This window comes from Lethenteron reissneri, chromosome 40 (assembly GCF_015708825.2).
Source record: "Lethenteron reissneri isolate LAM-NWPU_2019-01 chromosome 40, ASM1570882v1, whole genome shotgun sequence".
NCBI lineage: Eukaryota > Metazoa > Chordata > Hyperoartia > Petromyzontiformes > Petromyzontidae > Lethenteron > Lethenteron reissneri.
The window spans coordinates 12,576,124-12,588,285 of NC_083818.1; the positions used below are offsets into that span (position 1 = coordinate 12,576,124).

At 52.1% G+C, this 12,162-nt stretch overlaps 1 protein-coding gene and 1 long non-coding RNA gene across 3 annotated transcripts in view; one reads left to right on the plus strand and one right to left on the minus strand.

Annotated features, from left to right (window-relative positions):
- The first annotated feature begins 6,045 nt into the window (after window positions 1-6,045).
- Window positions 6,046-12,162, plus strand: part of LOC133352498 (zinc finger protein ZFP2-like) — a 42,506-nt gene continuing 36,389 nt past the window's right edge. The window contains exons 1-2 of one of the 2 annotated variants that reach the window (XM_061568178.1): window positions 6,046-6,105; window positions 7,557-7,629. Coding sequence is in view for 1 of the 2 variants with exons in the window: in XM_061568179.1 (XP_061424163.1) it covers window positions 7,150-7,330; window positions 7,557-7,629 (254 nt within the window). In the remaining variant the exon portion in view is untranslated. Of the gene's footprint in view, window positions 6,106-7,140; window positions 7,331-7,556; window positions 7,630-12,162 lie in introns of those variants that run through there. The other variant, XM_061568179.1, reaches the window with a different exon arrangement.
- Window positions 6,114-11,856, minus strand: LOC133352500 (uncharacterized). The gene is made up of 3 exons (XR_009756271.1): window positions 11,090-11,856; window positions 7,554-7,603; window positions 6,114-6,310 (listed from the first exon to the last, which is right to left on the minus strand). It is a non-coding gene; the product is annotated as an uncharacterized LOC133352500 (long non-coding RNA).

Sequence of the window (12,162 nt, forward strand, 5' to 3'; positions counted from 1 at the left end):
TCGATTTGCAGGTTGTACTCCTGCAACTGCGCCAACCACCGGGCCATCTGCCCCCGCGGCTCCTTGAATGTAAGAAGAAACTGCAGAGCATAATGGTCAGTGCGTACGCGACATCTCCTGCCGTACAAATACGGCCGGAACTGTTTGCATGCGAAAATCACGGCGTACAACTCTTGGCGGGTCACGCAATAGTTCAGCTCGGCCCCACTCAAGGTCCGGCTGGCGTACGCGATGACTCGTTCCGTCCCATCCTGTACCTGTGACAACACCGCGCCCAGCCCGCTGCTGCAGGCGTCGGTGTCCAAAATAAAATCGGTGGTAAAATCGGGGAAAGCGAGGGTGGGGGCGTGGGTGAGGTGATCTTTGAGAGTGGTGAAGGCCGTCTGGCAGGCCCCCGTCCACTGATAGGGGTGCTTAGGGGAGGTGAGTTGGGTGAGGGGGCGTGCAATCTCGCTGAATCCCTTTACAAATCGACGATAATAGGTGGCGAGCCCCAAAAATGATCTGATCTCCGTCAGATTCCTTGGCCGTGGCCACTCCACTACGGCGCGTACCTTCTCCGGATCGGTGTGCACGCCTGCCTCGCTGACGCGATGCCCGAGGTACCCCACCTCGCGTTGTGCGATGTAACACTTACGTGGCTTGAGCTTGAGATGAGCCGCTCGCAGTCGCTGGAACACCTCTCGAAGCCTGGACCAATGCTCAGACAAAGATCTACTGAACACTATCACATCGTCCAAGTAAATCAGGCACTGTTCCCACTGCAAGCCCCGCATCACCAACTCCATCAACCGCTGGAACGTCGCGGGCGCGTTAGTGAGTCCGAACGGCAACACTCGAAACTCAAACAGGCCCATCGGGGTGGTGAATGCTGTTTTTGGCCGATCCTCCTCCGTCATCTCCACCTGCCAGTAACCGGACGCCAGATCGAGGGTGGAAAAATACCGCGCTCCTGCGAGACTGTCGAAGGTGTCGTCGATGCGGGGTATGGGGAAGGCATCGCCGAGCGTGACTGCATTTAGTTTACGGTAATCGACGCAGAACCGGGTTGACCCATCCTTTTTCGTTACTAGTACCACCGGGGCTGACCAGGGGCTCGCCGAGGGCTGAATTATGTTATCGCGAAGCATGTCCCCAACTGCCTCTTTGATTTGGGCGCGTTCGGGTGCGCCCACTCGGTACGCAGGGAGTTTGATGGGTCGGGCTGCACCGGTGTCAATTTGATGCTTAACAAGGTCGGTCCGACCCACGTCCGAGTCGTGTTCGCTGAACACGTCAGCATACTCCCGCAGTAACTCGCGCAGCCGATCGGCCTCTCCCTTAGGTAAGTCCGCCCATGGTACATGTAACGCGTCGAGCAGGGGAACGACCTCGGCTCGGGGAGTCGGGCCGACTCGCCAGGCCAGGTCCTGCTCACCCTCAGGACGACCGGGGTCCTCAGCCCAGAGTGCGAACACCGAGTCGTTAGAGTGGCGTGCGTGCAGGGGGTGTACTGTGGCTATCGGGGTGCGCCGTCGCAGTATCGCTGGGGTATTGTGGGGGTTAAACATCCGCATAAACAATCGGTCCCCATCTGCGTTTACCAACGTGGCGGATCCCACAACCCCATACCGTTTTGCCAACTCCGGGTGAGGAGTTAGCATTACCTCCCCTGATGGTCGGAGCGCGGGGTCGGTGGGGGATGTTGCCACCGGCACCAGCATCTCGGTGAGCGGGCCGATGGTGACTGCCGTCGCCAGGATAGCGGCCACAGGTGCAAAGCGGCGGCGCGTTGGTTCTCGTCCCAGGAACGGTATCCGCTCGCCGTTGCTCTCCATGGTGGCGCATCGCTGGCGGGGTTGCACGTTGAGTCCCAACCGTTCCAGGAGGTCGGTGCCTGCGATACACTCGTGACACAACGCACTCGACACGTAGAACTCCTGCGTGCACACCTGGCTGCCTATGCGGACCTCTAGGGTGGCTCTTCCCAGCAGCCCCATTCCGGCTCCGCTCGCCGTGTGCAGCGCGCGGTCCGGTGCCTGCAGGTGACGCACGTCGACCCCGATCGCGCTGCAGTGCGCTGCGCTCACGAGCGAGGCCACCGCCCCCGTGTCCAGCAGGATTCGGGTACGCACTCCGTTTACCTCCCCTTCCACCAGCGACGTGGCCCCCGTGATCCCCGCCACCAGCTCCCGTAGCCAGTCGCCAGGAGTCACCGTTTCTGTGGGCGTTGTTGCTGGAACCTGTGTGGAGATCACTCGCTCGCCATTATTCTCATTATCGTCTATTTGTATCGGGACCGCGTCGATTGCACCCCTAGTTGGTCCGCTCTCTAGGGGGCGTTGGAGTTTAACCCCCGCGTCTGTCTAGCTCGGGTGATTTCCGGACAATCCCTCACTAGATTCCCTCGGCGATCGCACATATAACATGCCCGGGGAGGGGGGGCGGTTCCGTAGCGGGTCCCCTGTCCGCTCCCTCACCCTCCCCCAGTACGCAGTTGTCCCAAATCGGACTCTAATTGGGACACCCTCCCGGCCAGCCCCCCTACGGTCGAGCGTAGTTCCCCCATCTCAGTCTCAATGGTAGACTGTAGCTTGGCCATATTTCGGCTCATTTTATCGTCTACTTGGGTTATCATATCTCCCATGCCAGCCTGTAACCCGGCTACCCATCCCGGGGTTGTCTCGCGGGACACTGGAGGCTCTCTTTCCCGGCCCCTTACCGTCCTCGCGAGCTCCTGTTCCTCCTCCTCGTCTTCCGAGAGCAGGCTCGCAATGGCGCGTTCTCGTCCCAGCCCCCGGAGCTGCGCGCGTTCGCTGTGAATTCTTTCACACTTACGTGCGCGCTCGACAAGGGTGTTAAAGGGAAGACGTGGGCAGCTCATGTCTGGCTGCCACCACGCCGTGCGAGACAGGTACCGCTGGATTTTCTCGGCGGCCAGTTCCTCAATAACATCAGTTGCGTACCCCGGGCGTGCGATCTTTGTTAACTCGCGCACATCCTCGGCGTAATCACGTAGATCTTCGCCAGGTTGGCGACGGCGCGCCTCTAAGGCCGATTTTGCTTCCTCCTCGTCACGCGTGCCAAAACGCTGATCGAGTCGGCGCATCAGCTCCTCTAGCTGTGTCTGTGCGCTCGCGGGTAACGCTTCTACAAAATCGGCTGCCCGCCCATCAAGATTCATATTAAGTTGACGTACTGCCTGCGCGTCCGTCCATCCATTAATTTCCTTGGCCCCTAAGAGATTGCGGGCGAATGCCTTCCACGAAGGGGCCCCCCGGCCGGTAAATATTAGTCTTATTTTAGCGTGAGGTAACGCGGGGGTCCGTACCGCTTCCGACACCAATTTGTGGGGGTCGCTAGCCCCCGAGATCCCTCCCTCGATAATGCTAACGGCCGGGCTAGCATCATCAATCGCCCCCCCGCTGCTAAGCGAACCGCTGCTAAGTTCCTCACCTATGGTGTGGGAGCCGTCGCCCGCGGATTCCCCTCCACCGCGGGTCCACGTAATGGGCATGGTTAATCACCGATTAGTATTCTGCCCCTCTCTACTACGATACTTCCCTTTCCTAATCGCGCGCCTGCAACCCACGCGGAGCGAACGCACGCACGCCCACACACACGCCGCTCCGCGCACTCCAACTCAACTCACGTTATACTCGCGCACCTGTATCACACACGGAGTGAACACACGCGACACCCACTCTCGCACCGCTCTGCGCAGCGCTCCCCCGAGGCGAGCCGCAGCACTACAGAATCACTGCGTACCCACGCGCAACCCGCGCGCTCAGCTCCGCGCAGCGCTCACTCACGTGGCGAACCACTGTGCACACAGCGCACCCACACGCTCACACTGCACGACAAGATCACGCGAGACCACGCTTCGCTATTAATGATTTATTATATGCCACCTGCGAATTGATGTTGAATCAGTGAGTCGACGAGGCTGGCCTATTCCACTAAACCTGTACCTATTCCCTATTTATCGGCTTACGATACCCTACTTCACCTCCCCACTCACTGTTTGGTGCCCGCGGAGGTTCGCTGCTTTCTGCGCTAACAGCGTACCTCGATGCGTCGCACGGACGTCCGGGTCGCTGGCTGGAACTCCTGCTGGTCCGCTGGCCTGGAGAGAAGGGGCGATTTCCCCTCTCCGCTCCTCTATTTATCCTCCCTACCTCAAAGGGGATGCTGCGCTGAACAATGGGCTCGTGCACCCCAAGCCCGCGCACGGCGGTTCCCGGGCGCTGTTGATATGCTAATCAGTGTGCTGCGTGCAAGGCGTAAATCCTAATTACTCCCTTACCCTCCCTAACAATGGGGCCTGCGCGCTCAAGCGCAATTATCCCAACCCTCCATGACTATGCGCAACAGCCCCTGTGAGCCCGCTATTCATGCTGTCCCGTGCCTCCCCTGCTTGCCCCGTCGACTCGTGGGGGTGTGTGTGGGGGGAAATGCGCCTCAACCGCGGTGGCCGAATGCCCCACGCCGCGACCTCACCATATTAAGGCCGGCCGCAGCGCCGCGGTGCCACGTAGCACGGGGAGGTCATCCAATTCCCTGATCGCCGGAAACCGTGAGAATTAATCCCGATAAGGGTCTCTCGGATAAAAACCGGTCGATCAGGTGACCTTCCCTTCCAGCTCTATGGGGGGGGGGGGGGGGATGCGTGCGGATGTGTGCTTATGTGGGGCGGGTGATGGGGGGCAGTGCGGTGGGGGAAGCCGGGCGGCTCCCTGGTTCGGCAGAGCGGCCCCGTCGTTGTGGCACCACATGTGGCACAAGGTGGTGGCCCTGCACCGGCCTGCACGTGGACACGAGTCTGTCGGTAGGGGGCGATCATTGACGTGCCATCTCCATGGTGTAGTTTCTGGATAATGTTTGGCATTACCCCAATGTTGACCGTGACACCAACATGCATTTGTGCGTTGTGAATGACACGACGCTTTGTTTTACATCTGCCGTTAAGCAGACTGCGCATATTTTGCTAATGTTACTGGGGTAGCCAGGTGTGCCTGTCGGATTTAAACCTTGAACCTCTGAAAGAAACAGAGAATGCGCTACCATAGTATTGGTTCTTTTGGTAAAGTTACGCATATAGAAAACGAACAATAATATATAAAATAAATAAAATGAAAAAGTTGGAAAATAAATTGGTGAAAAGATGCCATTGGTCGACTGACTGAGATGACTGTGCCCCCCACAGTGTACACACACACACAGTGCACACACACACACACAGTGTACACACACACACTGTATACACACTGTGTACGTACACACACAGTGCGTACAAACACACACAGTGTACACACACACACAGTGTACACACACACACAGTGTACACACACACACTGTATACACACAGTGTGTACGTACACACACAGTGCGTACAAACACACACACAGTGTACACACACAGTGTACACACACACACAGTGTACACACAATGTACACACGCACAGTGTACACACACACACTGTACGTACACACGCACAGTGCGTACACACACACACAGTGCGTGTGTGTACACACACACGCACAGTGTACACACACACAGTGCGTACACACACATACAATAATGTCCACATTGTTGTTGCTGAGCTCACACTCCCAAGGGGTCTCTGTTCAAGGGAGGGAGTAATGGAAAATTAATCTAAATCAACTTAAACTCCAACCCCGCTCGGTGACGTCACCACTCAGCAATTACCTCATCGGCGTGCAACGCCAGCGGGAGGTGTTCCTCGCTAGTGACGTCATGTCACCAAGGTATTCACCCCGCCCAACGCGCCCTTGAGCGTGACGTCACCTCTGCCTGGGGTCTTTTTCGTTATCTGTTCAAGTACTATCCTTATTTGGGCAAAGCCACACCCAGTGACTGGTGACTCATTAACATAATTTATTTGTGAAAGACGTCACGAGTTCGTTGTGACCGGTTCGGCACCCACGGCCCATCCCTCCACGTTTGGGCCAGGCTCATTAACATAATTGATCTAAGTTACAGAGCCGCTCATTGTGGGAGGGGAGTGTCTTTTACCACGCAAGTGACGTAATGTCACCTCCTGCTACCGCGTGACGTCACGAGGCAACGGAAAGTTGCCGCTCCGCGCGGGAACTGAAATCCACGGTGAGAAATTCTCATCGCGGCTGTGGTGGTTGTGGTGGTGGTTGTTGTGTACTGAGGTAGAGCCTCGCTCTCTCTCTCGTAGGGATGTCAATTGAGTAGCAGCGAGCATGGAAGCGATGTCCGGGTGTAACTTTACAAAGCAGGGCCTTGCCTCCTGCCCTCGCCTGATGGCGTTTGCTTCAATTCTCTCGCTTAGTTGATCAATCTGTGGAAGAACGCAATCAGCCAGGCGATGCGTTAGTTGTGTGTTGACCGACTCTCTGTGTTGCATTGCATTACATTTCTAATTGTATTAAGTTTGTTTGATTAAGTGCAGTCACCAAACCTCCAAAGCTCTAATTGACACAAAGCCGTAATTATAATGTTATAATAATTATAATATATAATAACTACAATATGTTAAAATAATTAGAATATGTTATAATTATTATAATATGTTATAATAACTATAATCAAATATGCTCAAAATGTCCCCCCCCCCCCAATATATTGCTATCAAAAATATTTGTAAATAATAATTGCGATGCTATGTTAATAAAAACAACAATTTGCTAAACCTTGGCCACAAAATCTGAACTTGTCTTCATATAACAATGCATAGATTTCTGTTCATATGATTGCGTTGTACTTCATGAATCCCTAATCTCTGCCAATACATGCTATGAAACAAGAAAAGGTACCAAAGAAAAAACAGCAATGTAATACAATACACTATGAGACATTATTGTATCAAATAAAAAAAAATCCATCCCATGTGTTAGTGAATTTTTAAATATATATTTTAGGGAGGAAATGGCAGGAAAAGAGTTTTTTTTAATTTAGATATTTTTCTAGTGGGGGCCCCAGACCCCCTGGAAGATTTGGTTCCCCCCAATGTTGACTCCATGGCTACGGCCTTGCATTGACATGCTAAGTTCTCTACCCCCCCTCTCTCTCTATTTAAGGCCTCGACACAGAGGCGTTGTTTCTCTGTGTGCCTATGTATGTCTCTCTCTGTGTCATCTCTCTCTGTGTGTCTATATGTGTGTCTCTCTCTGTGTGCCTATGTGTGTCTCTCTCTGTGTGTCTATGTGTGTGTGTCTCTCTCTGTGTGTCATCTCTCTTTGTGTGTCTATGTGTCTTTCTCTGTGTGTCTTTGTGTCATCTCTCTGCTTATGTGTCTGTCTATGTGTCTCCGTGTCTTTCTCTCAAATTGAGCAATCTTTGGAAGAACGTTATCAACCAGGTAGGGTGTTGACTGTTATGTTAGCTGACTCTAAGTTTAATAGGTTTTTTTTCTCTTTCATTTGTACCTGATGATTGCTTGTGTTGCAGTTGAAACGTCGTATGCTATTATATAATGTATTTATTTATTCTACATGACTTTACCGAAAGAACCTTCACCTGGCTCGCTACTTTGTAACTTGTTTTGTTTTAAATATTCACACAGTTTTTTTTTCATTTTTTACCAGGCCACGCCCGCTTGAGTTGCTGTACTGCTCTTGTTTTCAGAAGCGACCTGCCCACAACAACAATAACAACAAGGTGAGGCTCGTCAACAGCGTGGTGGTGTTCACTCTAGACACGTGGCGGTGTTCACTCTGGACGCGTGGCGGTGTTCACTCTAGACGCGTGGCGGTGTTCGCTCTAGACGCGTGGCGGTGTTCACTCTGGACGCGTGGCGGTGTTCATTCTAGATGCGTGGCGGTGTTCACTCTGCATGTGGAGTGGGGATAACCGGGGGATCCGGAGGGAAATCTACGCGACCACGGGGAGAGAGAGAGAGACGCAAACTCCAAATATACAGCAGGCGTTAGGGTCGGGATCGAACCCACGACTTCCTGTATGTCAGGAGAGGTAGTTAACATCTCACCACGGGGAGCGAGAGAGAGACTCGCAGCCTCGGGGGTGTTGATTGATCCCCAATGAATTTCTAGGTGGAGTGAGGAAGCATTAATACACCACCACCTGTTAACCATGCCAGTGTGTGACAGTGTAAAGTTTGTGTTTGCAGTAAAGTCTTTTAACTCTATTGAACAGGGAGGTTATATCAAAGCTGTTGTTTTTTTTTGTTTTCCTCTGGAGCTCTTTGTAAGAATCGAAACAGTCAAGAAGTTAACACAGCACACACATGCAGCTGAAGTCAGATCTGTTCATCCCAGCATTCAAGGACATCGTGAGCCTGGCTGGCTTCACACCTGTTGTATATGTTGGGCCTTGAAAAATTAATTAAAAAGAATACAAATTAAATGTAAATAGGAAAAATGTGTAATTATCCGAAATTATGCTAATTAGGGAGGTGATCTTATTAAGTCATGCAACTGTATGCAATTATGCTAATGTATGCAGTTATGATAATTATGCTTATCTTCGTTGCCTAGGGTCGTATTATCACTCGGGATAATACAATTAGTCTCGTTTTAACATTTACTGATTGTGTCTTCGTGTTTTATGTCAGGTCTCCAAATTCAAATCTCACCGCAGGATACAGTTCTCATAATTGAGATTATTACGCATGAACTTAGGAAGGCACCACTCGGACTCTTTTGTGTTAAGCAATTTAAATTTCTAACCAAAAACATAAAACTCTAATATTCGAACTCTTATGCTTGGAATTGTCAACACAGTACCCCTGGAGATGTTCTCATTGATCCGTACATTTAACCCTCAATGATTACGTTGTTTACTGGGTAACAGAACATTCAATTAATTCCTCAGAGTAACGCGAGCATATACGGCGATAGGAAAACGTCCTTAAACATGCATGCGACGATATTCATACGAACGGCAATAAAGAAACATTTCCCGAAAGCAAAAGTATACGTCAATTAATTCATTGGCAAGATTATGCAATCAACGAAAAGGAATGACTAAAATACTTCTGAACGACCGTATCCACGTAACTCAATGGGCAGTAAATGTTTTTCATCTTATTCGTCCCGATATGCGTGTTGTGTGCGTGTGTCTTCTTTGCCACTTGTTGACTTGGCGGATTACGCGGTACGGCGTTCCTTGTGCTGAAAATACCTCGGATTCCCAGCAGGGCCGCTGGGACGGCGTGTGTGTGTGTAGCTGTGTGTACGTGTGTGTGTAGCTGTGTGTACGTGTGCGTGTGTGTAGCTGTGTGTACGTGTGCGTGTGTGTAGCTGTGTGTGTGTAGCTGTGTGTACGTGTGTGTGTGTAGCTGTGTGTACGTGTGTGTGTGTACGTGTGTGTGTGTGTGTGTAGCTGTGTGTGTGTGTAGCTGTGTGTAGCTGTGTGTACGTGTGTGTGTAGCTGTGTGTACGTGTGTGTGTAGCTGTGTGTACGTGTGTGTGTAGCTGTGTGTACGTGTGTGTGTGTAGCTGTGTGTACGTGTGTGTGTGTAGCTGTGTGTGCGTGTGTGTGTGTAGCTGTGTGGCAGTGTGCGTGTGTGTAGCTGTGTGTACGTGTGTGTGTGTGTGTAGCTGTGTGTACGTGTGTGTGTAGCTGTGTGTACGTGTGTGTGTGTGTAGCTGTGTGTACGTGTGTGTGTGTAGCTGTGTGTACGTGTGTGTGTGTAGCTGTGTGTACGTGTGTGTGTAGCTGTGTGTACGTGTGTGTGTGTAGCTGTGTGTACGTGTGTGTAGCTGTGTGTACGTGTGTGTAGCTGTGTGTACGTGTGTGTAGCTGTGTGTACGTGTGTGTGTAGCTGTGTGTACGTGTGTGTGTAGCTGTGTGTACGTGTGTGTGTAGCTGTGTGTACATGTGCGTGTGTGTAGCTGAGTGTACGTGTGTGTGTAGCTGTGTGTACGTGTGTGTGTAGCTGTGTGTACGTGTGTGTGTAGCTGTGTGTACGTGTGTGTGTAGCTGTGTGTACGTGTGTGTGTGTAGCTGTGTGTACGTGTGTGTGTGTAGCTGTGTGTGCGTGTGTGTGTGTAGCTGTGTGTGCGTGTGTGTAGCTGTGTGTACGTGTGTGTGTGTGTGTAGCTGTGTGTACGTGTGTGTGTAGCTGTGTGTACGTGTGTGTGTGTAGCTGTGTGTACGTGTGTGTGTGTGTAGCTGTGTGTACGTGTGTGTGTGTGTAGCTGTGTGTACGTGTGTGTGTGTAGCTGTGTGTACGTGTGTGTGTGTAGCTGTGTGTACGTGTGTGTGTAGCTGTGTGTACGTGTGTGTGTGTAGCTGTGTGTACGTGTGTGTAGCTGTGTGTACGTGTGTGTAGCTGTGTGTACGTGTGTGTGTAGCTGTGTGTACGTGTGTGTGTAGCTGTGTGTACGTGTGTGTGTAGCTGTGTGTACATGTGCGTGTGTGTAGCTGAGTGTGCGTGTGTGTAGCTGAGTGTACGTGTGTGTGTAGCTGTGTGTACGTGTGTGTGTGTAGCTGAGTGTACGTGTGTGTAGCTGTGTGTACGTGTGTGTGTGTGTAGCTGAGTGTACGTGTGTGTGTAGCTGTGTGTACGTGTGTGTGTGTGTGTGTAGCTGTGTGTGTGTAGCTGACTGTACGTGTGTGTGTGTAGCTGTGTGTACGTGTGTGTGTAGCTGAGTGTACGTGTGTGTGTGTGTAGCTGAGTGTACGTGTGTGTAGCTGTGTGTACGTGTATGTGTAGCTGTGTGTACGTGTGTGTGTACGTGTGTGTGTAGCTGTGTGTACGTGTGTGTGGCTGTGTGTACGTGTGTGTATGTGTAGCTGAGTGTACGTGTGCGTGTGTGTAGCTGAGTGTACGTGTGTGTGTACGTGTGTGTAGCTGTGTGTACGTGTGTGTGTAGCTGTGTGTACGTGTGTGTGTGGCTGTGTGTACGTGTGTGTATGTGTAGCTGAGTGTACGTGTGCGTGTGTGTAGCTGAGTGTACGTGTGTGTGTAGCTGTGTGTACGTGTGTGTAGCTGAGTGTACGTGTGTGTGTAGCTGTGTGTACGTGTGTGTGTGTAGCTGTGTGTACGTGTGTGTGTGTAGCTGACTGTACGTGTGTGTGTGTAGCTGTGTGTACGTGTGTGTGTAGCTGTGTGTACGTGTGTGTGTGTGTGTACGTGTGTGTGTATTAAACACACGGCACTCTTCCTCTTGGCGTTGCAGCTCTCTCTACTGCTGGTTGAGTTGGCATGATGCTCGCCGTCGGCGGTGCGCGATGATTCCGTCGTCAGATAGCGCGCGCAGCTTGTCTGCTGGTCGCCGCTCCTCACTCTAGCATTGGTTCCCAGCTGGTGCTGGTCAGTGTGTGTGTGGGTCGAACCCACGGCACTCTCGCTGGCGCTGATACTCTTGCTCACGGGCGGCTGGTCAGGCTCTTTCTACTGCTCCGTCCTCTCTCCTTGATCGTGCAGCTGCCAGCTTCACACGGACACCCGCCCTTACTTCAGGGCTTGCGCTGGCTCAGGCTCTTTCCACTGCTCCGTGCTCTCTCCTTTCTCTCTCCTTGCTTTCGCCCTTGGCGTGCAGCTGCCAGTTTTGCACTGGCATTGTGTTACCTCTCCCGCCCTCACTTCGGGGCTTCGCCTTGTCGTTGCTCAACTTTCCTGCTCTCCACCCTTCTTCCAAGAGGGCTGCTGCTGTGAGCTGCTCGTCGCTGGCTGGATCACTTACTCTCAAAACTTGTAAATTGTATTAGCACACCTCTTACACAACTCTGATAGCTTGGTACAATACAACTTATCGCAAACCCTCGATTCCACAAGCGACTCAAAACATCAGGATGAATGTAGAATAAACTTTCAGCGATACTCTGTCAGTTCATGCCGAACGCAGCTCTTAACAACACATCGTCCCTTCGCTCCACGAGACACGACACCCATGGTTGATCTCGAGGCCATGCCCCGGAGTTTGCCCCTTTGCAAGACTGAATTGCATGATCTGTGTCGTTGGTTATATCTGAAATTCCCTCCCCTCTCTGTGCGTCTTTTGCGAGAGAAAAAAAACAGATGCCCTCTGTCACCGTCCTCTCTCCGCGGCCGCGCCTGAATGTCCTCCCCCCCCCCCCTTCTCTTGATGACCCCGGACGGGCTGTTTTATGTCTAAGTTTATGCTTGTTGGCATCCCCCCCTCTTCGTTGTGTTTGTTAGCTCGAGGCCAGACACCCTTCATACGTAATTGTGGCTGCCATGTGTTTGTGTCAAATTGTTGGAAG